The sequence below is a fragment of the Lepidothrix coronata genome, unplaced genomic scaffold (assembly GCF_001604755.1).
Source record: "Lepidothrix coronata isolate B3197 unplaced genomic scaffold, Lepidothrix_coronata-1.0 Scaffold76, whole genome shotgun sequence".
NCBI classification, from domain to species: Eukaryota; Metazoa; Chordata; class Aves; order Passeriformes; family Pipridae; genus Lepidothrix; species Lepidothrix coronata.
Genome location: NW_016690256.1, coordinates 2,525,748 through 2,551,027, shown reverse-complemented (window position 1 = coordinate 2,551,027; position 25,280 = coordinate 2,525,748). Strand labels below are relative to the sequence as shown.

General features: G+C 43.1%; 1 protein-coding gene and 1 long non-coding RNA gene across 3 annotated transcripts; one reads left to right on the top strand and one right to left on the bottom strand.

The window, feature by feature from the left end:
• Positions 1–1,738: 1,738 nt before the first annotated feature.
• LOC108499634 lies at positions 1,739–14,569 on the bottom strand. The gene is made up of 4 exons (XR_001875610.1): positions 12,996–14,569; positions 11,668–11,954; positions 2,484–2,577; positions 1,739–1,849 (listed from the first exon to the last, which is right to left on the bottom strand). It is a non-coding gene; the product is annotated as an uncharacterized LOC108499634 (long non-coding RNA).
• A 10-nt stretch (positions 14,570–14,579) lies between these two features.
• Positions 14,580–23,400, top strand: PRSS23 (protease, serine 23). Of its 2 annotated transcripts, none has more exons than XM_017819725.1 (2): positions 14,580–14,755; positions 20,211–23,400. In XM_017819725.1, exons 1-2 carry the CDS (start codon positions 14,595–14,597, stop codon positions 21,340–21,342), a joined length of 1,293 nt encoding a protein of 430 aa, XP_017675214.1. In that variant the 5' UTR covers positions 14,580–14,594; the 3' UTR covers positions 21,343–23,400. The 2 variants fall into 2 exon arrangements, with proteins under 2 accessions (XP_017675214.1, XP_017675215.1); XM_017819726.1 differs by lacking the exon at positions 14,580–14,755 and adding an exon at positions 15,205–15,294.
• Positions 23,401–25,280: the final 1,880 nt, after the last annotated feature.

The window sequence follows — 25,280 nt, the reverse complement described above, 5'->3', positions numbered from 1 at the left end:
AAAAATTAGTCAAAGAATTCAATCCAAAATATCATCAAAGTCAGCACTGTTATAGAGGAAGTTTTGAGTGTAGATGAAACAGGAAAAAATGCTGTCAGAATATTTTCAGGCAGTCGTAGATGCTTTAATTATAGTTACAGTATCAGTAGGTAGACAAAGATGAAATAAATGCACAGGTCTTTTCCTGGTGAAATCTAGATACTAAGTCAAAATGTCCTTTGACTTGCTTTTATTCAGTGTCAGCCCAGTCTAGTGGGCTATATAACCTATATATATGTGTGTGTGTACAAACACACTTGGTGTTTGGTAAAATCCAACAAATAGGGGGATAAAAATTTTCCACAGTGACCCGTTTCCAGGGACAGTGCAAAATGACTTCCAGTAAGGAAGTCTTATGCTTTGAGGAGACATCAGCATTAATATCTATGATGGAATAAGCTATCTTTTTGCAGTGAGGATTTACCTAGGGGTGACTGTGGAGGCAGCTGCTCTCCTCATTAGCACTGCCCACAGCTTGTCCTCAGCTCCGGATGAGACAAGCTGCGTATCTGTTTCCCCACTTGCTATTTAGCCAAGTATGTAAGTTCAGCCTTGTGTTGCAGCAGGTTCACAGAAGCATATACATAGGGCATAGGACCAGTTGAGATGCCAGGTTTTGAATCACCTGTTTTCACCACAGGGATATTTTCAGGCTGCCTGACCCAGAAAAGATAATGTATCCCCGAGCCACGGAGCAAGAGAAATGCTGACATTTTAGAACAGTTGGCATGAACCCCTGCCTGGCCACTGGCTCCTTGTCCTTGAGACATTCAAGTTCACATGTGATTTTGATTCGACTGCTGTATCCCAGTAACTTTTCTTTGCCTTCCAGCTGCTCCCTGCACTGCACTGGACCCTGATGGACTCTGTCAAATTGCATCTCTCAGCTGCAGGTAACTTGGTCCAAATTCCTTTATGGCAGTGTTGTGCATCATTCCTAATTTGTGTGGCTTCTTTTCTCCATATGAAGATCTGGATCCCACAGTGGGAAGATCAGAGATGGAAGAAATAAAGGATCAGCACAATTACCTGTACATAGCTTGCCTTTACATTTTCTTATTGCCATTCCCTTTCTTCTGCTGGCAGACAGGAGCAGTGTCCAATTCTGTAACTCCACAGAGCATTTGAACTTGAATGCATTCAACTTCTCAGAAGAATCTCTTCTGGAAAAATTATCTTCTGACCACAGAGTAATCACTGAGTGAAAAAGGCTTTGCAGTCATTCCCAGTTAAGTCCTAAAAGACCTTGGAAATCCCTTGAAAATATAAGTGCAGAATTAAAGTGGCAACTACCTCCTTCTCCACTATTCTAACTCCCAGAGGGCTATTTGAGACCGTGTCTAGCAAGCCCACCACCCAGATAATGAGAAGGCTGTAGGAACTACCCAATGCAGTTAGGCATGGAACTGTGTACTTCCTATCCATTGCATTGAAACCACAGTCTAATAAAATAATTAACTGCTTCTATCCCTGCACATAAGTTTTCATTTGCTGTAAATTAATATAATTGAATATGCAAAGTGATTGGTCAGGGTAGTTTCTGAAACACTTTAAGGAAAAGCTTAAATATAAGCTTTCAGATTTCTTTATGCTATGGCTCTGATTGTAGTATCCCTTCAAATAATTGTTTGCAAAGCAGCTTTCAAAGTGAATTTTTATTCCAGGTTACTATTTGCTGTAACAGTGGAGAATGATATTGCCTGCAGCTGGGCATTGAAATGATTATGGGCTTCTTGGCAGCACAGGCAAAAGCTCCCTCTTCTGAAGGCTCCAGGGCTGAGGAAGGAAGGCCAGAAGGAGACATGAAGGACTGGGGAAGAAAAAAAAGTCATCAGGCATTCGAAGGAAAGTCTAATTAAGAGTAAAGCAACTTGGAGATGTCAGTACAAGTATAACTCCCTCTGTTTATCCCACCCCTCTCTCTTAGTACCTTCTACTCCAGCCCACCCCTTCATGAAACCCACAGCTTTAAATTCTTGTTGGGACTGTGCTTTAACAGACTTTGGGGCTTCTAATACTTTAAAGTACTGAAATGCCTACTTTTAGAGCAGAAAACCTGTCCTGCTTCTACTCTTAGTGTTTAATCAATCACAGTTTCCTAAGTTGCCCTGTTTTCCTCCAGAAATGCAATGCTTGCAGCAGAAATTGAATGTGAGACTAACAAAATGAGAACTAAATACTGACTGATATTTGCAGACACAAGTGATTTTTCAGCTAAGTGTGTCAGGAACTTGTCTTCTTGGCAGTGTCTTCATAATTTCAGTTTTATCATTAATTTTGGCAAGTGACCAAGAGGGAAAAAATTTTTCTAGCAGAATGCAGGGGGAATAAACTGTGACAAAGGAAAATGGACAGTGTAGGCTGGGTTCCTGATGAGGGATCTGTGAGGCTGAAGAATAATCCTCCAAGGGAAACGTGTCATGGAGAATTGTAAAGAAACTTACTTTGTAAAGGACCTCTGGAGATACCTGGTCATCCTGCCCATTAGAGCTCTCCTTTACACTGAGCCCAGCCTTCTTCCCATCTTCTCTGTATTTCCTGAAGAGAGAGTATACACAGACCTACAGTTCCTCCGATTTGTTTCCCAGGCAGTGTATTAGTGTTCAGGAACTTCCCAGGATGTCCTCTGCCTCTGAGGAGCATAAGAGCCTTCCCAGGGCCCTGTCTCATCTGTCATTTCATCTACATCCACAGACAAACCCACTTTAAAGTCTTGCTCAATGGTTTAGAAAATAATCAGAGGAACATTATGACTGAGCCAGACAATGGCACATGGAGCATTCCCCTTTTGTCAGGCATTCAAATCAGGACCGAGGCAGCAGCAACCAGAGTTACTGCCAGCTGGCAATTTGGAGACACAGGCTTGTAATCTAAATTCATCTTCCAAAAGCAGCACTTTTTTACATATTTATCAGTTGTCTCAGCAGAAAGGCCAGAGGCTGAGTGAGTGAGGAAGACCCAAGGGTCTGCTTGCTTCCACATGGACACTGACACGTGCTAAAGGAGCAGGGCACTGGTGCACAAGGGGTCTGATGCTGCAGCACACCAGTGATTCCCAAGGGAAATCACAGAAGTTTTTTCCTAAACTGAGAGTCTCTCTTTAATTCCCACACTCCATGATCTCTGTCAAACTATGACATAAATTAACCACCATGAAGAAACAAACAGCTCCTCAGATAACTTCTAAAAGTAAAACAGTTTAACCTCAAAAGTTGCTGTTTTCCAGCTCCATATTTCTTTTGTTTTCTGTTCCTCAGACATTTCTCGGAGGAAAGAAAATCATTTCCACAAATTTATTGTTATCTCCTCAAGCATATTAGAGACAAATTAAAAGTCTTGTCCTTCACTGAATGACACATGGGGTTGTATTACGGAATCTCCGTCAGTCTCCTGAAACTACTCAGAGGAATACAGAATATGAAAGAGCATGAAATTCAAAAATGAGTTAAGTCCTAAGGTTAGGGATGTAGCTGAGAAACCCAATTAAATTAGAGTAATATTAACTACTGGAAGGGTGTTCTGGGATGCTTGCTTTATTCCAGGTTGTGCCAGAAACACAGTGTGAAAACTTAGACAAATAGACCATTTTTTCATCTCTTGAATGCAAAATAGGGTGAGAAAGTAGCTTTTATTTTTCATTTTTATAATGTATAGCACAGTGCTGTTCCAAATGGAGTTAGGACTTGTGGATTCCAGAGAAATACTAATAATATTTGTAGCAATACAATACAATACAATACTGTTCTTAATCAGACAGAGCTCCCATTTATTTCAATGAGAATATTGCCTGCAGGATCAGGCCATCGACTCCTAATCAGAGCTCAGTCAGCTGTCAGCTTTCCCTGACAAATTCAGTGCAGGGGATTCAACTTCATCTCACTCTCCTTCTGCTACTCGCCTGCCCTCACAACAGAAACTCCGCATTCACATTCAGAATAAGAGCATTCACGACACACTGCCAGGCCCGGCATTTCCCTCTCTTTGTTAACGTCTGTGCTTGCTTCGGTGCCGTCCTTTATTGTAAGCCTAATAAGTACATAAAGGCTGAGGAATGGGGATCCGAGCAGACTCACAGCAATGGGCTTCGAGGAGCTTGTTTGCCCGGGCAGACAGACTGGGTAAACAATTAGCTCCAGCTCCAACATTCAGGTCCTGCAGAAGAATTGGATGCCTGGCATTGGCCACTCTCCACGACATTCAAAATTTGGCTTTTCTCCAATCAAATATTTAACATTCGCAATCGTTTGTCCAGCCCCACAGCCTCAGTTAGGAATTTCTGCTCCATTCTATTTATGTAAATGGACATTTGGCAATTATTTACTAAGAACTTTGAAAAAAAAATGTACTTAGCTTTGTAGCAAGGGTAAAAGAGAGTTTGTTTGAAAATCATATAATGGAACAGGTCATCAGCTACCAATACCTACTACCAATACTATAAGCAGTGTACACTTAAACAAAGTATAACTTGGAGTGTTGCTGTCACAGACCTTTCTGTGTTCATTGCTGGTAGCAAACAGCTGGCTTTTAATGAAACATAATAGAGAAATTGTTATTTTAAAGCTGCCTTTCCATTTATAATCATGCCTGTTGCAGTACAATGGTGAATTGTATCCTTATTCCTTCATGCTGGCAATGCAGGAAATATTTAACAAGTGCTTATGAAGTATTTATTTTCAAATACGTTAATGGTGTGTCTCCAAATCAGTAAAGTTAGTGTACTTTGAGGCACACATACAGGTTGTACCTTTTGTATCAGGACATCATGTTTATTATAATCCACACCCTTTATAGTTTCAGATTGATGCAACGAAAGTTGCACAGTATTATCTAAGTCAATCTCCTGTGCATCACAAACTCTTATATTTCACCCTGTTTCACTTTATCCAACCCATCTCTTCAGTGTGAGTAAAGAACTTAAGCTCTCAGGAAATTAACCTGTTGTATGCCACAGATATTCCAAGTCAGCTTTGACATGGTAAATAAATAAATAAAATATGCTAAACAACATATGAAAAACTGCAAGAAAATATTTTTTGAGATGTTAAAGAAAATGAGAAAAAACGGTTGCTTGTTTTCATGTCAGGCTGGACATGAGCCAGCAATGTGTGCTTGCTGTCTGGAAAGCCAGTTGTATCCTGGGCTGCATCAGAAGCAGTGTGATGAGCAGGTTAAGGCAGGCAATTCTGCCCCTCTGTTCTGCTCTCATGTGACACCACCTGGAGTGCTGCATTCAGGTTTGGGGCCTCCAGCACAAGAAAAACGTGAATCTGTTGGAGAGCCACAAAGATGATTAGAGGGAAGGATCACCTCTCCTATGAGAGAAAGCAAAGAGAGTTGTGGTTGTTTAGCCTAGAGAAGTGAAGGGTCTGGGGTGACCTTATTGCAGCCTTGCAGTACCTAAAGGACTCTGCAAGAAAGCTGGAGAGGTACTGTTTACAAGGGCATGTAGCGATAGGACAAAGGGGAATGGCTTCAAAGTGAAAGTGAGTAGGTTTAGATTAGATATTAGGAAGAAATTATTTACTGTGAAGGTGGTGAGTCACTGGAACAGGTTTCCCAGAGAAGCTTTGGATGCCTCATCCCTCAAAGTGTTCAAGGCCAGCTTTGATGGGGCTCTCAGCAACCTGGCCTAGTGGAAGGTGTCCCTGCTCATGGCAGGGGGGTTGGAACTAGATGATCTTTAGGGTCCCTTCCAACCCAAACCATCCTGTGATTCTTTTTGTTTTTCTGATTGTTTTTCACTTGTCTTTGAGAACAGAATCAAGCTTGTATTATTATGTGCAAGAATTGTTCTTACACACAACCTCTAAACATGCTATTAATTGTTTCCTTCAGTCACATATGCACAAAATGTTTAGAAAAGAACAGAAGGTATGGTGAAGATCACTGTGGAAGTCTTAACCTGTGAGGCTGTACACGTTTCTATAAAGAAGTCACAACCTGTTCAAAGTCAGTGGATGGTCCTTGTTGGATATTCTGCAAGAGGGGGGCTTTCTTGAACTTAAAAGGGGAATCTAAGGCTCAGCTTTGGACTTGGTCTTGCTTTTAGGAGGCTGGACTAGCAGATGTCCAGAGGCAACCTGAAGTACTCTATGGCTCTCTAAACAGATTTAATGACTGCTGATGGTCTAAATGCATACTAAGGACAAGTCACCCCATGTACTACTGAGAGCAGAGATCTCAGCAGGGAGCCACTAAGAAGAATGTTCAGGTGATCTGGAAGAACTGGTAAGGTGCTAGGCAGAATCTAGGTAAGAGCAAGGTAAATAACTGAAGTTTAACCTTTGAGAAATATTGGCCTACTTTTCCCAGGGAAATTTACAGTTGTATGGGCTCCAAATCAAGAAAAAGACATACGGACTTCTCTGGGATCAGGCTGAGGCATTAAACTGATGGAAAAAGAGAAAGTGAAAATGTAGAGCAAAAGCACACTCATTAGCTTAAATTTAAAACATCATGAAGGGAATCAGCAAAGCAACCAGGAGACTTGCAAGGAAGAAAATATCTGATTTTCCTTAAGCTAATACTCAGCCTGGAAAATAAACAAAAAGAATTTGCCTGGTCATTATTAAACATCAATTTGGCCTAACTGATATTACCAATTCAGTGGAATGATTTCTTTGACCAGACAGTTTAAATCCCTTACTATAACTAAACCAGCAAGCAGTGATCTCAAAATAGCAGAAACTGTACGTCAAAAATGGCATCAGCTCTTTCTGTCACTGGTAAGGGAAACCATTGATCTCAACTGTTTTTGAACCACAGGATAAGTACCTACGTAAAACATCTCTCTGTACTGTATAGAGAAAGTGACTTAGGCTGACTGATCTATTCTGGATTTCCCACAGTAACAGTGGAACTGTCTAAAAATTACCTACAACAGTTTCCTAGACTGAAAATCAACACAGAAAATATATATTTGCCTTGCCAGTTAACAAAGGTATAGTTCCAAGAGTTAAATATAATTGCTTACAGCTCTTTCTAAAATTTTAAAATCAGGAGTTTAAAGAAACTTTTCAAGAAGATCTCTTGACCATTACTGTCAATTTTCAATTAATCCTAAAATAGAAGGAAAACTGTAAAAGTCTGGAAGAAAGTGAGGGTGATATGAGTATTTGAATAGGATATATGGAGTTACCCAGATAAATGTGGGCTTTTCTATTTGATTTCAATCTCAGATCACATAATCAGATTGGCAATATATTTCACAAAGGATCAAAGTAGCATAATAAAGATTTATGGAAACAGATTTTGTCAAAGAATAATACTGCTTTTGATGAAAGCCCAAGTTTTAGAATAACAGCATTGATATATTTTACATATATTATATTTACTGATACAGTACACTTGGACTTTTAAGGCCTTTGACCATAAGATATCTTGCTAAACAGCTGAAGTATAAATAGAAATAACTAGACAGTGATGAACCAAAGGCTGTAACATATACCTACACTGTGGTAATTTTTAGTTCAAGACTGGCTGTTCTTTAAAATGGCTTTCTAGCTCAAACAAGACAAGTGGCCGGAGCAGAGAACTCCATGGGTAATGCAGGATGTCAGGATGGATCACAGTGCTTCCTTCCAGCTATAAACCCCTCTTTGTGTGGGTAACAACTATCAAGTGAAATACCGAAGTGTTTTGCAGAACCTAAGGTAATTCTGGACAGGGCCTTTCCTCGTGGCCTAGGTCCGCAACTCCAATCAGTAGTAATATAGGATCTTCCTACTAATAAACTAGGATGAGGGCAGTGTAAGTACATTTACTTCTTCTGAGAGCAGCTGAACTATCATTCAGGGAGTATCTGTGTAGATGTCTGGTTTGAGTGCACTGCTCGCTCCTTTCCTGTCCCAGGAAGTCTTCTACCAAGGTGTCCATGGAATGTTGCCATGGAGTTATACAGGATACCTCTCAGACCTACTACCTTGGGCTGTTGATAAATGCAGGCAGATACCTATACCCTGCTTGTCTTAGATCAATGAGGATTAGAAAGTTATGTTAAATTCTAAATGCACTGAAAGGCACACTGTGTCACAAATAAGTTATAAGAAATCCAGACTTGCTATAAATATTCCTTATGGGACATGTCTCTGCAAGACATATCATCAAATATAAACTTTCCTTATCTTCTAGGCTTTGAACTGTAGATTGCAGCAATTAGTGCTGGGAAAGATCTATTGGATTACCTAAACTGCTACGTGATATTCAGGATAGTTTCCCCTTCCTAATGTTTTGCCTCACACAGTTTATATTTCTTGGGGGGAAGGGCGGGTGGAAACGTCCTGGGATACTATTTCACAACCGGTTCGCAGAGTCAGAAATTTTTCTGGTGACATTTAGCCCTAATATGTCTTTTCTAATCTCACTGCATTAAGCTCTTGTCATTATATTCTTTAGTGCCATTTGAAATAATTCCTCATTAGGGTCCTATATACTCTAAACTGCAAGTGTAGACTGTTAGATTCATCCTGTGATAAACTATGCAAGTTTTCTTCATTCACCTTTAATGTATTTTTTTTTCTAATTTACCTCCAATTTGTCTATGTCTGATATGGAGCTAGGTAGCCAGAATCAAGTGCAGTCCTGCAGCTGCAGTCACAGCTAAGAAGCATAAAATTGCAATTAGTAGCTTGCAAATGAAAGATGTCATCTGTCATATGGGAATCATAAGTTAGTGAAACATGTTGCCTATTTGGGAGAAGAAGCATCACTGTTTTCATAGTTGGATACACCAGATTTGGAAAACAACCCAAGCTTATCTTGACAAGATGTGAACAAGAGCAATTCTCTGGTGAGGAGCACTTAACTCTGAATTGCTGTCTAACTTTAAGAGCCAAATATCCTCTCCACATGAGCTGTCTAGCCTGCCTCTATTGATGCCCAAGAGAGAATAATTTCAGACTGCAGTTCATTCCATAATAACATCAGCATCTAACACGGGTGGGCTGGATTGCCCTCTGGAGATGCCTCCTCTCCTCTGCTTAAAGATGGCCTTCCTTAGGCTACTGGCACCATTTTTAGATGGCTAAAATTAGCCAAGGTTAATCTTGCTTACATGTTTCCAAGCTAATCATAACTGACCTCACCTGGCTCTTCGTGTTTCAGACCGGAGGCCCCTATCAGATGGTCCCACATGCTGGCTGTCATGGCTAAACAGCCATCCTGTGCACCCTGGCCCCCCATCTTCATTCTGCTTAGAAGCACTGATTCAAAGGGGGTTATATAGACTCGGAGAAATTCTACCAGCAAAGGCTTACTTGACCAAGAAATTAAGATAGAACAGCTCAATAAAGTAGTCCCAATCCCTGACTGGTTTTCCTTTTTCTTTGCCTCCTTAAGATGGGGAGATAGACCTGTTTTTGAAGTCCCCGCAGGGTCTACATCCATTGCAAGATGATCTTGCCAAGAACACCACCTTCAACCATTCCTCTCCCTCAGGGAGGTTTTAACTGCACAGGCTCTGTCTGAGCAGATGTACCATAGCTAGAACATAGTCTGAAGTTTTATGTGGTCTCTCACTCACAAGTCACACTATTAACTTCAGGGTACCTTTATGCTGGTGCAAGATGACCAGGCATCAAACTTAGTCTGAGCTCAAGCATCTCATTAGAAATGCCACCAATTCTGGCTGTACAAGGGGACTAGGAAAGGCCCTCTCCAGCATTAGCCAAGCAAAATCATTGCAGAGGCTGACAGGCAGATGTTGAACAGTTTGACCAAGCGCTGTGCCCAACTCATCTGCTCTGCAGGGGGCCTCTCACTGTGGGGACAACCTTCTCTTTTGCTGTGTGCCTTGAATACAGGATTCTCTATAAACAAGCTGGGCATGAGGTATGATCTCTGATGGGAGCTGAAAAGACATCTACTAATATCCTCAATGACCTCATAAGTATGCAGGAACTTCATGGTCACATACAGCACTTATAAAGCTCACTATTCCTAGATGAGTACATGATGGATTCAAAACCGCCAGACAGAACCATGAAACTTATAGCAGCATCTACACCCATCAGATAGGCACAGTCTGACATGGAAACAAAAACAGTACTGATTAATTCAATCCAATTTTGTGTAACACTGAAGATTCCCTTTTTCAGGAAACTCACGAAGTTCTCAGGGAATGCAGTTGCAGTGGATGTTTTATTTTTAAGGTGTTATTTTGGAATTACTTCACTGTTTTGATATGCTGTTTATCCAAATGGTGAAGATGCAGTGTATTACAAGAATCTCAGTCTTGCTGGAGCAAGTCCAGATGCCTGTTTTATTTCAACAAGTTTTCACTATTATGAAATTAAAGAGGCACTGTTAGTTTAAATATCACTCGTTAGAAATGTTTTCAGTAATATGAATAGTAGGAATTCCCAAGATCTGTATAGTTTAGAGCATATATATGATATATATATAGCTGCAAATTTTGAACCAAGATGAATTCAAAATATTAATCTTTTTCTTCCTTCTATGTCCCATGCCATGTCTGACAGATAATCCCATTAAGCCTTTAAATAGAGAATTCAGAGCGGGGAGGGAGGTGATAGTAGTGGGAGGGGGGGAGATAAGGGGGAACCAACCACCACAAAACTATTACTAAACATACTGTGTATTCAGTTCAGTGTTACCTCTTGTGTTTCCCATATAGTAGTAGATTAGTTTTCCAATAGTTTTAGAAACTTTCTGTAAAGCTTGAGTTGTCTCAAGCAAAGCTGTTTATTTGCAGTTAAGTCTGCAGGTGGAACTGTGCAGTAGAAAACCTCCTGTTTGAGAGAATTGCAACTAAGTGCTCAAGTATCCCTATTTACCTAGGAAGATGATGGACACACTGAGTGGGGGTCATTTCATGTAACTGTAGACATCAAAAAGTTAGATTTAACCTTTCCTAAAAGACAGCAGAAGGAAATGAGTGCTTTTAAGGAACGATTCTTTGGCCTAGCTTATATCCCATTTTAGGATGTAATAAGTCACCCTCTGAGAAAGCCCCTAAAGACCTGCAAAAGGAACCTAGAGTGGTCATGACTGGCTTTTACTTGTCTTTATTTGTGCAGAGGAATCGTCTCCTAGGCTAGAGTCCTCCATGCTGCTCCATTGTGTCACACTTGCTGATGACAAAATTTTTGCCAACACAGGAAGGACATTGTATATATTTAGCTGTCAGTTTTCCCACTTGGCAATCTTTTTCATAAACCAAACAACTCAGATCCTCAGTCCTCGCATGCTTCCTTTAAGAACTTGACAGTAAAAGCCTCTTGCTTCTGCGAACTAGGAATAAGTGCCACACCCACCACCCTTGCAATCACAGTCTGGGAGAACCTGAGAAAGAGAGTTCCTTCTCTCTGAGTGGTATCATCTTATAATGCAGCACTTATGAGGCAAATGTCTGCCCTTCCCCTTCCAGTCAGCACAGCATTTAGTCATGGGAGAGTCACAACTGTAACTATCATCATAACACTGCATTGAGGTTGGACATGCTCTCACACTTTTTGCACAGATTTGGGAACCACAGCAGCAGAGCCTCCCTGAAGTCCTGAACTGAAGTAGGGGCAGGGATGATGATAGGACTTGCTTCTCCAAAGTGCCGGTCTGCATCATCCTTGCCTTCAAAAAAAAACTTTTTTCAAAGGGATAGAGTGTTCTCACCTTTAACTTCTTTCTCCTGCAGTTCAAAAGCACTTCGGGAAACAGCATTGATGAGCAGGGGTCTGTGTCGCAGGGCAAGTAGAGGGAGCCAGCTGGAGAACTGTCATTGCAGTGGGGAACTCCAAGGACTTTTCTGCTGCATTGCATCAGCAGTGAGCAATGGGGGGACTCACTTGAGCCAACTGTGGGATGTCATTCTTCCTTCCAGACGCAGTGGCCTCTGAAATCGCTCCATTGTCTGCAGCGGAATCTGGCACAGGCCCATAATGCCAGGTTACTTCACTTCCCTGCAGAATAAAAGATTTCTTCAACCATGAGAAATTATCTCCTGACAGTGCCATTCATTAAGGCTCCCACCTGTAGACTGTTTCATTTTCAGCTTACTCACAAGGTGCTGAAAAGTCAGCCTGTGTGTTATCACTTGACAATATAGTACAGCTAATACCTCTTCACCCTTACTTACATTGCCACTTACTGCTCTTTGCCTCAACAATGGCTCACAGTAACATTCAGATCTTGGACTGCACTTTCTTTTAAAAAAATCTTGTGCAGCGCAATTTCATCAGAGCTCTTGTTTCTTAATAATTATACATACAGGGGGAAAAAAAAATCTATATTTGGTATTTTTTCTCTCTTTTCAATTAGAAAGTTAAAACAGCAGATTTTGTCTGTAGCTACCGGATAGAACTGGGCAATGTTTCATTTTCTCTTAAGGCAGACATGAAGACAGGTCAGATGAACTGTCTTTTCTGAGCTTATGGTTTAATGTATGCCCTAAAAATAATAAAACCCAGAAGTTTTTATGGCAACCAAATGTCTCATAACTAAATTTCAAACTAAACATTCTTCTCCACTCCTTTTGTTTTGAAAAAAAATTTTGCCCAACACTTTGTTTAATTTTTCATTCTCAGGAGGGGTACTGTAGACACCAAGCCTTATGGTTCCTATTCATCCATTTGTGTTGTACATAGAGACACACTTCATAGAATCACATAATCATAGAATGGCTTGGGTTGAATGGGACCTCAAAGACCTTCCAGTTCCAACCCCCCTGCCATGGGCAAGGACACCTTCCACTGGACTAGGCTGAACAAAGCCCAGTCCAACCTGGCCTTGAAGAGTGTAACAGGAATACAGGTGCTGTACAACAACCAGGTGGCAGGTGCTGTACAAACATAACACAAAAAGATTGTCCTTTCCCCTAATGAGAAATACAGAGACAGCAGTCAGTCACAGGATGAAAGAGACACTCCAGGAAACTATGAGAAGTCTGGTGGAAGGTCTCTAACTGTGGACATTTACATAGACACTCCTTTTGGATGAGGTACCTTCATGTTTTCCAGCGCTGCCTTCCAGCTGCTGCTCCAGGTGGGGTAGGTTTGTAGTCCCATATTGTATCACGGATAGCCCAGGGAGTCCCAAACCCCTATAGTTAGGTAAAGGGCAATCCCACTATATATATATTAGCAGTGTCTTGTATCTCTGTTCCCCTGACTGCTGCAAACACTTCTATCAGCATCATATCTTCTAGGATTGTGTCTATTTGAATTTGCCTCTGGAGATCAAACAGTCATTCCTTAGTCAGTCGGAATTTATTCAAAGTTGCTGCAAATAAAAAATTGGGGGAAATAGACATAGAAGGAAACAACCATGCTAAAATTCATTCTTTCTTCCCTTTGAGATTCTTGGAAACAACAGTGTGATCCAGGAAGGCTGATACATTTGAGATAAAGCAGAAAAGGGACATACAGAGAATTGTTCAGCAGACGGTTTGCAGTCATCTAGAAGTGACTGCTAGGCAATCTGTACCTTGCCAGAAAAGTGATCAAAAGGCCTCATTTGGTGTGCTGACCTACTGCAGTCAGGAAGACTTTGAAAGCTGGGAAGGCCCTGGAGCACATATGATAGTTGTGACACAAGAGGCTGCCATGCCCATGGAAAGTAAAACCCCCCTGGCCCACTGCTGCACCCCTGAGTCCCACTCTAACCAAACCCCTCAACATTTTCACCTCCTAAGCGGCATGGGCTAACCCCTCCATACATACAAAACAACAGATGTGTGTGTACAGGGCAAAGTTTCTGAGCAGTGCCTGCGCATCTAGCTGGGAGGTCAGTAGACACAGAGTCCAGAACAGGAAGGGACCTGTGTTTAGTATGGTACTGCAGCCAGAGCCTGACTTGTCAGCTGCTTGCTGATACTCCAGATATCTTTCTCACTGTTGCATGGTCATTCCGTCATGGGCCAAGAGCAGCTGCACTGGTTTTACCATCCTTTCCTCAATCCCAGTTGTATTCTCTAGATGTGTTTCTGCTGGAAAAGCTTCTCTTCTACGTCTCGGGACCTCTCCCTCACACTGCAGTTCTTCTCTAGTCATTCACAGTTGAGAAAGACTCATCTGAGTAGTTATGATTTTGGTAGCACATGCTTTTTCCACTCATTTGGTAAAATCTGCAGACCCAGACAGGAGCTGGTGCTAGGCCCAAGTAAATGCAAATTAGAAAAATAATGTCTGAGAATGTAAGATCTGGTCATATTTCAGCTCCTCACAGAGGGTTGATGGGTGAGGCAGAGGTTTTGCCATGCTTCAGGCCCTTCTCATCCTTTGTAAGGGCAGCAGCAGGGTGCAGAGGTCAGCAGAAGGCTGCAAATAAATTGAGTCCTGTGAAATTTATATTTCCTTTCTGGGGTAATGGTGATCAGCTGGGAATTTTGGCAAAACTTTTTGTGGATTTTTCTTGTAGAGTTAGAACATTGCAGGATTTTTGCCTTCTTGGCTCTGGTTTCCTCTTTTCTTGCCAGATGTCATTATAAGAATTCAAGAAGGATGAGTAATTAAAACCCGTGCAAAGAATGTGTTTGACAATTAAACTCAAATATCTGCCTGATAAGGCAACGTGGGTGACTGACCGCAGAGCTCTCGGAGCTGATGTCCTGTGATGGCAGGAGGGACCCAGGGGGCTCGCACCACTCCTGGGGACCCTCCGAGAAGGGGCCTGGGGACCTGGACACTGGGGACAAAGAGCCTGGCACCGTCGGGGCCGCAGAGGTACCACGGCCGCACCCCGAAACCTCCCACCCTGAACCGAGGTGAGGGTACAGCAGCCCCTGAGCAACCTGCAGTGCCAGGGCACTGCGAACGAAAACAAGGATGAAGAAAAAAAGAATATGGTTTACTTCGGGAAACACACGAAAACAGCAGTAAAATAACAGACAGGGCGGTGACGCCCCACAGGGTGCCCCGGGGCGGCGGCCCGCGGGGGAAGCTGCGCGAAAGGACGGGCCCGGGGCCGGCCCAGCCGGGGAGGGGCGGCGCGGCGGGGCCCCCGTGGCCGCGGGCGGGCAGGGGCGGCGGCGGCACCGCCGGGAGCGCTGCGGAGCGGAGCGAGGCGAGCACGGAGCGAGGCGAACACGGAACGGCGGGACCCCGCGGCAGGATCCACCTGCGGGAGGCGCCGCTCCGCCCCGCCCCGCCCCGCTCGGAGCGCGCCGCCGAGGGCCGGCGCCCGGCGGGAGGGAGGGGAGGCGGCCCCGGGCCCCGCGGAGGCGGCGGGAGGGATGGGACCGGCACGGGCCCCGCCACCTGCCTGAGCCGCTCCCGGAGACGCCGCCGCCGCCGCGGGGAGCTGGTAGGTAGCGGGTCCCCACGGCCGGGAGGGCGCCGCGGGGTGCGGGTCGCCCCGGGGGACAAAGGGGCGGCGGGGAGGATGGCGAGCGCTGCTCTCGCCCCGCCGTGCCCCGGCCGGCCCCTCACCTGGCCGGCGGGCGCGGGGCCGGGGGCACCCGGCGGTGCGGGGACCGAGCTGCTGTCCCGGCCGGGGCGAGCCTTCCCTCCCCGCGGGGCTTAATGTTTAGCCCCGCTCACATCCACCGGAGCGCACCCGGCGCCACCTCCCCGGCGGCTGCGGCCACAAAAGGGAGACCGCGGCTCTCCCCGCCGGTCCCCGCCGCGGGTCCGCCGGCGCCGCTGCCGGGGACCAACTCTCCCGGCGAGTGAGGGAGCAGCTGGTAAAAAATTCGCCTTTGCTGCCTTTCACGCTTCGGAGGCGTCAGGAGTAGTGAGTGCCCTGTTGCGATCCTCTACTTCGCTTCGCCGCGCCGTGACTGAGAACATTAGTGTTTTGGTGTGGGGTTTTTTTGAAAGAAATACATGACACGAGCTCTTTATTGAAGCGGTTGCTGGAGCTTGGGGCAGTTGTTCGCCTCCTGACCCGAGAGGGGTCCGAGGTGTCGGTGAGATCCCGCCAGGACCCCGTTTGCGCGGTTGCCCCGTCACTCCGGTGGTTTGGTAGTCCTGGGGATGCAGGTCCTTCCTGCAGCTTATCCCGTTATTCCAAGTGACCGCCACTGTCCGTCTGTAACGCAGTTCGCTCTTGTACCATGAAACCGAAGCTGCTTGACATGCAGGGAAAGAGAGAGAAGAAAGAAAGGAGGGTGAAAGGAGGCAGTCAGATTATTCTATAGGAATTGGACTGAGAAACACGTACTGTTCTCCCTTTCCACTGTGTCCATGTCACTGACACACGTGTCAAAACACCTGCTGTGCCCGGTGTATATGTTAATAGACACACCCTTGGCCTTCCAGTATCGAAGTCTGTTTCACGTTTTCCTAGACATCTGTTCCTACAGCCCTCAGTCAAGCAGGTGAAGCAGTATAACCCTCACACCACCCTCAGCATTGCAGGCAGGTTAATAGAGATGTTAGAAGGCAGTAAGGCTTCTGTAATTGTTAAAGCACGACTCAATTATTTTTGCTGTGTTTTAACAAGTTCTGTGACCAAGAAAAGTAGAAGAGGTATTTTGGCACAGCACTGACAGTGATTTAGTTCTCCTTTATAATTTGGTTTGAGGCAGGTTTTTCTCTCTCGCTGCCTTGGTTTCCTTTCTTCATTTTTTTGCTATGTTAATCATTCTGGCTTCTAGCACAGTGGAAAAACTTTCTTCATTTCAAAATGTAATGGAGACTGTTTGGTTCACAGGCTTTCATACTGGATGATTCAAGATTTATTGTTATTTAACCATCTGTTACAAGAACCACCCCTGAAGTAGTGAACTCTTGCAGAAAAATTACTTGCTTATTAGAAAATGATTCATGTCCATCATGAACAAGGCAGTTTTCTTTCACCAACATCCATCGCAGGGCATGAGTGCCCAGAGCAAGCAGGAAAATGTGTCTGTAAAGTATTTTAGTGGCATGGGGAGCCCTGGGGTAGCTGTCACTGTTTCCATTCTCTAAACAATTTTAATGCCATTAGCGAGTGTGATTATGTACAAACCGCTTCTAGGGGGTTCCTAGGCTGGATGTCAGAGCAGGGCTTTGTACTGAGTCAAAGGGTGGATTGAGTTTATGACACAGTTTAAATAGAAACAGAAGAGCAGTACTACAGTAGGGCAGCACATCGTAACTCATTCAGTATTGCTCTGTGATAGCCGTGCAGCGAAGTACTCACTTCATACCAGTTTGTTTGATTTGAGAACACCTTTTAGGGTCACCCACAAGTAAGTAGCTGAACACAGAGAGTTTTAACCCTAGATTTCTTTTCAGCTTTTTGGTTTTGTTTTAAACAAAAAGGAAAAGAGAAAGTAAAAGGAAAGAAGAGCCTTACTGAAAGGTCACTCTTTAAATATAGACTGCTTTTTCAATTCCTTCATTTTCTGCTTTACTGTTTTTAAAGACGAAGAATCTACACAGAAAGAGGTGCTTTGTACTAATTTGCATTTTGTTGTAAATAAGACATATTTATTCTATTTATTGCTGTCCAGAGCTGATTTAGTACTAGTTATGTCTCCAGATGAGATATAATTTGAAAGTTTTGGTAAATGCCTTGGTTTGTGAGTACTGTTTAGCTTCTGTATTCAGGTGTAAACCCACAACTCTATTTTATTGTTAGGTTTTAATAACATTTTAAATAAAAGTTCTGTAACTGATGTAAAGGCTTTTTTATCCCATATAGCTGCAATGTGATTATAGCACAGAAGCAGCAGGGGAGAGGTGTGGGAAGGTTTGCTCAGAGACATAAAGTGGAGTAAGTACCGCTTTACACACCACAGGACGGACACAAATACCATCTTCTGAAGCCTTTTTGGGGGACCATCTCTAGTCCCATCTCCTGTCGTGTTCTCTTCATAGGGCGGCTGCCCTCTGCTGTCTAAATCTGCCTTTCCAGTGCTGGCATTGCTGTGGTAGTGATAGTGGGGAGATGAGGGAGGGCAGGTTGCAGGGAGAGGTGGTGTCTCTTCTTGGCTCAGATGATAATCCTGGAGGAAGCAGAGAAGCTTTTGGGCACACAGTCTCTTTATCAGGTCGTTATGCTGACAGGCACTGCTTGTGCAATTAACAACTGACAAGATGCTTCTAACTTTCCCTTGCCAGCTAAATAAACCAGCCAAAGGCCAGCACTGACTCAATTAGCATGAATGAGGTTTAGACCCAAGAAGTGGTTTAAGTGGTGCAATTTAGAGAGATTCCATCTATCGGGAAAGCTTCAAATGTAAATTGTGGGGATAACTTTCATATGAAGCAGGTGAGAGCAAACTGCTTAGAAATATGTGCTCTTAATGACCGGATCATGTACCTGATGCACAGCATAACTGTAGTTCAGCTTGTTCTCAGCTTCTAACTGTGGAACCAGTAAACATGGCTGCATACAGCCCTTACTGACACAAGTAGAACAGTTAACAGTTGACTTATGCCAGTGTATATTGTTGTGGGGATGAAGTGGTATCGTTTGTCCCCTTTACTTTCTTTTTCTATGTTTTCCTAGTCACTGCTATGCAAGTATATTTGATAATAGAGCAGGTGTTCCGTGTACCATCCTTATACTGATGTCAAACTCTCTCATTTCATAACTTGCAAAATGCAGCCACATCTAATATTAATCTTTGCTGTGGAAGGAGTCAGAGGAGCTGGTGGTTTTCCTTGAATACCAAGTATTTTCCAATTTTGGGACATCCAAAATTACTCAATTCTGGTTCATGTTTAAAATGGCTTATATTTGCCAGCATGACTCACTTGTTAGGTATAATGCAACACATTCTATAAAGCTTAACCTAGAAAAAAATATGTTTCTTTAAAATTGTCCTTTTGTTAATGAAAAAGTTGCCAACAGAATGTGTGATCACTTCTGGAAGAGTCAGTACGTGCCTCTGTGGGTATCGGTAACATCAGCTCTGTTCATCTGCGTCTGTTTTTTGGAATGAAAATATTTTAGTATCCTGCATGAGTCAATTTGTATTTTGGACATTGTGTGCTTTAATGGTAGCCTCTATTCCCAAAGAGGATGCTACCAAAATTCTAAGATTCTAGGCCCACTATTTGAGTTGGACACCTTTGGACTTCAGCAGTCTGTAGCTTCTAAAAGTTTTTTTCGATTCAGCTTAGGAATGGAGTATTCCTACAAAAAGCATTGGAGAGAAGGATTTTTCTTTTTTATTCTTAGATAGCTGTGGTTATTTCCTGCATGATTTGCTTTGGTTTACTCATTTGAGGCATTTCAGGAATGATCCTGCAGTTGTGATCAGTGTAACCTCAGCAGGGTTTGAAATATGTGTAAGCTCAACATAATTGTGAAGTTTTGTTTGAATAATCTTTGTGTGAGGGAGATCCTGCCTGCCTTCTTGCCCAGGGCACAATGCCTCCTGCAGCGATTCAGCTGTATGGCTAATTTTCAAATAAACTAACGTTACACATTTTCTTGACACAGTACTGGTGCACGCTGTTCTCTGCAGTCTGAGTCGCTCTGCCTGTGGTTCATAAACACATTCACAGTCCCATTTGCCTCCCTGTGCTCAGAGGGGGTTGGTTTGCATTTCTAATTAATTGAGTTTATAAAGCAATAAGCCAGTATGTTAACTGAAAATTCCCTCAGGAATTGTAATCTTCCTTCATTAGCTGCCCCTGTGTAATTGAATCACCCTTTCTCATGTAAGCCTAGGGGAGAGTGAATGCTATGTGGAGCAGAAATGTTCCTCTAGTGTGAGTTGCAAGGGGAAGCAAGTGTCCCGTGTGGTCATGTTCTGCAACCCAGCCCCTGTCAGGTCACCTTCTTCGTCCACCCACGTGTCACTACCTTGATGTCTCTGACTAATACAGCAAATGGTGTGAAGAGATTTTAGGACCTCTTTCAGCAGAGTCAGAGAGTAGGGGGGAGCTTTCAGTGAATGCGCTAATCTAGCTGAAGGCAGACTCAGTTACTTTTTGCAGGAGCTCTGATTTCTGAGTGCAGGGATTTGCATGGAGTCTGAATTTTCCTTACACCATGTGAAGACAAATACTGTGACTTCCCCCCGATGTCAGCTGAGAGTTGGTGGCTCAGAGGGTTAAATGCCCTGTCTTTCAGTGTTAACCTGGGCACTTGTTTCAAGGTACAGGTTAAGGCATTAGTTTAACATTGAGAAATCTGAGCTACTTAATGTAAGTTAACTCCATTCAAATCGCTTGACCCTTATTATATTTATTCTCGGTTAGCAAGCCGTTACTTGGCAAGGTAGGTTAATCTTGCAATATGTTTGTGTGAATAACTGTACTTCCTTTTGCTTTCCACAGACCGGCGTTCAGAATGGCAGGCTTGTCCACTTTAATCCTCCTTTTGTGTGCTGCTAAAGATGTGATGCCCTCCAGTTCTCACTGGAAGCCAACTTGGCCGTCTTACAGAGTTCCTGTTATCCTGCCACAGTCTACCCTGAACTTGGACAAACCACAATTTGATGCTGAAGCCAGACTGGAAGTGGTATCTCCCTGTGGCCCAGCATGCCACAAAAGTTCTCCGCTGCCAACTTATGAAGAAGTGAAGCACTACCTGTCCTATGAAACCTTGTATGCTAATGGTAGCCTCACTGAAACTGAAGTGGGCATATATATTCTGAGCAACAGCGCTGATGGATCTCAAGGCAAATCTCGAACTAAGAGGCAGATCTATGGCTATGACAGCAGGTTTAGCATTTTTGGGAAGGACTTCTTGTTGAATTACCCATTCTCCACATCGGTGAAGCTGTCTACAGGTTGCACGGGGACTCTGGTGGCCGAAAAGCATGTTCTTACTGCTGCTCATTGTATCCATGATGGGAAGAGTTATGTCAAAGGCGCTCAGAAACTGCGGGTGGGGTTCCTAAAGCCCAAACATAAAGATGGCAGCAAAGGGGCCAATATCACCAACTCAGCAATGCCTGAGAAAATGAAATTCCAGTGGATTCGCGTGAAACGGACGCACGTCCCCAAAGGATGGATCAAAGGCAATGCCAATGACATTGGCATGGATTATGACTATGCCCTGCTGGAGCTGAAGAAGCCGCATAAAAGAAAGTTTATGAAGATAGGTGTGAGCCCACCAGCCAGACACTTGCCTGGAGGGAGGATTCACTTCTCTGGCTATGACAATGATCGTCCAGGAAACCTGGTTTACCGTTTCTGTGACGTCAAAGATGAAACATACGACCTGTTGTACCAGCAGTGCGATGCCCAGCCGGGTGCGAGTGGATCTGGGGTGTACGTGAGGATGTGGAAGAGGCAGAATCACAAGTGGGAGCGTAAAATTATTGGTATATTTTCAGGCCATCAGTGGGTGGACATGAATGGCACCCCACAGGATTTCAATGTAGCTGTTCGTATCACACCCCTCAAATACGCACAGATCTGTTACTGGATCAAAGGCAACTACCTTGACTGCAGGGAAGGATAAAGACAATGAAACTCCTTGAAAGCACTTAATGACTGGTTTTAATTACTCATCTGAGGAAAGATTAGACTTGAGCTGCAAATGTGTGTGATGTGATCATGTAACATTGGGAGGTGATATGTAGCTTTTCAAGCCAGCCACCTTGTTCTTAGGACAGGGACTGTGTGGTGCTATCATTACAGCTTGAAACTGGGGAGAAAAGACGTCTGCTGGGTGGGGAAGGAGCAGGTGGACTTGCTGAATTTGCAGCTGAGCAACTGAAGATTAATTAGAGGCGGATCAGTAAACAGTATGAAAACAGAACCGTCTCCAAAGAATCTTGTAAAAGGGACACTGTTGACTATCTCATGCCTACAATGTTTGTTTTAATAAATCCTAGGATTAGTAGAAATGCTTTGATCTGAACTTTTAAAAGAAAATATTTCTATGCTGTTGGGGGCTGAAGAGGGGCATTTAATGGTGTTTCCAACCCAAACATTAAAGCTTTGTGTTCCTGCATGAGAAAAGGGAGTGTGAAAAGGGCAAAGCATGCACCGTGGGAGATGAATGCCACACAAATAGCATGAAGGGTAAATAACCACATAACACTTCTAACTTCCTTTTGGCCTGAGTGGTTTGCGACTTTATTAGTAACATAGTTAAGAAAAATGGTTTTTGAGCAAACAGACCTTGATGTTGCAAGGATTTGACTGTGAAGATGATGTTGGTCATATGAACAGTGCCATTGCATCCTGCTTTGGGAAACACAAATTGCGCATGGGATTAAATCTACAGCAGCTGGGGCATAGCCTTACACCTAGCAGGATCCCTATGAATATACTATTATTATAGAAGTGTGTGGGGACAGAGGCTTTTCTGTTTATGACCTACTTAGATCCTTAAAGGAAAATCTCATGTCAGCAACTCAGATTTTCAGAGAGGAAGCCTGGTTTTAGTCTTGCTGGCTATCTGAATTGCTGCCTGCAGAGCACGTAAAGGAGAGAGCAGGACAAAAGGAGAGAGTTTTCCCCCTATTTGATGAAGATCCTTGCTGTTTTACCTAAAAATACATCAGGTAGAGGGACCATAGATTTTTAAGCGTCTCTCAGCCGTATCCCTTTGACATGTAATTTGTACAGCATCTTGATTTACATTTCTTGTGTTGTTTGGGGCAGGAATCTTCCTCCCCATGAAACTGTTGAGTTACAAATAATTCTTGGCAAATGCACAGTTCAGTAAATCTGCAGCTGGAACAGAGCCACACTGTAGGATGCAGCCGTAGTTTGCTGTGAAGTGATCCTCTGCTGTCTCTTATAGATAGCAATGACTTACATTTTTACTGTAGCAGAATTAGAATTTAAAACAAGAACTGTCTTTTATAGGTAAAATCAGTGCAGCCAAATACTGTAGCTCAGCAAACAGCATTGGGAAGTCAATGTGGTCTTTCCAAACAGCGTTTCTCTGGTGGATTGTGCCACTGTATTGCAGTAACCCAGTTAAGTACATGCTGCCCTGCCAATATTATTTTTTTAAACAGGAGGATAGACACTGGCTCCAGTTCCAGTTTCGCTTCCACCCATCTCTCACTTGTCTCCTGAAGCTTACCAAGTTGCCCATGGTGCTTAGTGTTGTGGGGCAAATGCAAGTCCTTGATATGAAATGGCAAAGCTGAGAAGGAAAGAATCTAAGCAGAGCTTCCCTATGCTATACAAATATAAGGAAGATCTTAATTCAGCAAAGCCTTTTTTAAACTCTACTAATTACTATGGCATTTGTAAACATATGCCTGATGGTGCTTTATCTTTGTGGTGGCTTTGGCTCTAGTTTTGAGAAACATTTTTGCTAGAGCTGCCTATGATTATTATTTTTATAGAAGCAGCATAAAAAATGTGGACCCTCCTGGGCTTTTGGTGCACTCAGATACAAGCAGTTACTAATGCTTTGAAATATGAATAATCACCATATGTATCTGATGGTCTTTTTCTGCCTTTTTATTTTAATTTCCTTTATTCTATGGCTGTTATCTGGAGCACTTTTGTTTGAATGTATCACAGTGAATAAAGAAAAGTTATGGAATTTCAATGCAGACATTCTTGTATTTGTACTATACTGGGTTGCACTTTCAATATCATTTCAGTGACTTACCTATAAAGACAGATACAGATTTATTAAAATCCTCAATGCTGTTTATTTTCCTTCAATTTTCTTTTGCTCCCATCTGTTAGAGGTTTTTGTTTTGGTGGGGGTTTTTTGTTTTGTTTTTTTGGTAGGCTTAATTACTTTGTGCCTTTGGATGGTAATAATCAATCTTAGCAGTTGCAGTTCCAGAGCCATTCGTGAGCTCTGATTAGTTAGAGCTGAAAATAACGTATTAGACTAAAAAGCCACATTGTTTTTATGAACTTTAGGGTAAATAAACTCTGGAGGAATTTGACCCAGTCAGCATAAGGTCATAAGTGAGGTCGGTCCATCTTCTTTTTCTTTTAGTTGATGCAGTATTAAAAAAGTTCCTCTGAGGCTAACAGTGAGACCCACAGTTTTTAGAGAAAAGCAGGATGCAGAAATTTTTTCTTTTTGAAATTGCTACCCATACAACTTTCCTGACGTCTGGGTGTGCACACTACACCATTTGGGCTTGAGAGCGTCAGTCCTGACTTATTGGACGTATTTCGCACCCACTGATCCTGCTCTGTTAGACTGTAGGCTGAGAACTTTTCATGGAATCACAGAACCATTTATGTTGGAAAAGATCTTAAAGATCATCAAGGCCAACTCTAAACAACGCCTGGTTGACCATGACGTGGTGTTCCTAAGTGCCACATCTACATGTCTTTTAAAAACCTCCAGGGATGGCGACTCCACTGCTTCCCTGGGCACTCTGTTCCAGTGCTTGATGACCCTTTCAGTGGAGAAATTTTTCTTCATATCTGATCTAAACCTCCCATGGCACAAATTAAGGCCATTTCCTCTAGAGTAATGTGACTAAGGTGGTTTGCTAGGCAGATTTGGAAATCGCATCCTGAGGATATTTGCTTTCATGGTGCAAAAAGGGCTCCTTTAAAACCAGAATTTCAAACTGTGAGAAAGATAGCCATGCAGTCAAAATAATGCTCATCAAGGAAACACAAGTAGCTAAATTGTCTACAGGCATGACACTTGAAATTTCATTGTCCAACTGGTGACTGCCAATGACCTGCAGAACTGAGTGAAATACCTCATTATTCTTGTATCTGAAGGCTAGACAGTAGATGGATATCGAGGGGCTGTTTTGGCTGTGAATGGAAAGGATTAAAATCTGCTCCTGCATCTCTAAGAGGCTGCCATAGGAAAAATTTTACTTAATTGGAGAACAGTGCTGGAAATGGAAGCTGAGGTCTCGAGAAAACACAGACCCTGCCGAGCTCTTCCCCAGCACACACTGAACTTAACCTACTGAAGAGTGCAGAATATCATCAAGTTTCTTTTTCAGAGGAAAGATATTTGCCTTGCATCTGTAATTGTTTTGCAACTGAATTCCCAGGCCTGCCTGTTTAGACGGCAGCCCTCGTCTTAAAGTTGCACGCTGAACCCCAAGCAAGTATAATACATGCTTGAAATTCTTTTCCGTGTTTCCACTTAATCTGCCATTTGTTAGCGGGCTTTGGTAGCATGCCAATGCAATATGTACAGGCCTTGAGAAGAGAAGCTTTCAATGAGTGGATAAAGTGTGTTGGGTAAAAACTTCTCTGCTTTCCAGGAGTAAAAAGGAAGCATGGACAGAGAAGAGCAGCAGAGAAGAGCAATGTGATTTGTATCAGAGGAGCAGGATTCCTACTGGATTGGTTGCTGTGTATATATGGACCTGTGTGGATGTGCATGTGTTTAGGGTTTTTATAAATAATAATGTTAATTTCCATTCCTTGTTCTACTAGGTACAGAACTAAAACTTAAGGGGTGAGGTAAATTAAGTCTCTCCAAATGAG

Coding starts and splice junctions, on each gene's coding strand:
- PRSS23 (XM_017819725.1), top strand. CDS start 14,595: ATGTCCTGTGATGGCAGGAGGGACCCAGGGGGCTCGCACCACTCCTGG. Junction 14,756..20,210: donor ACCTCCCACCCTGAACCGAG/GTGAGGGTACAG, acceptor TGCTTTCCACAG/ACCGGCGTTCAGAATGGCAG.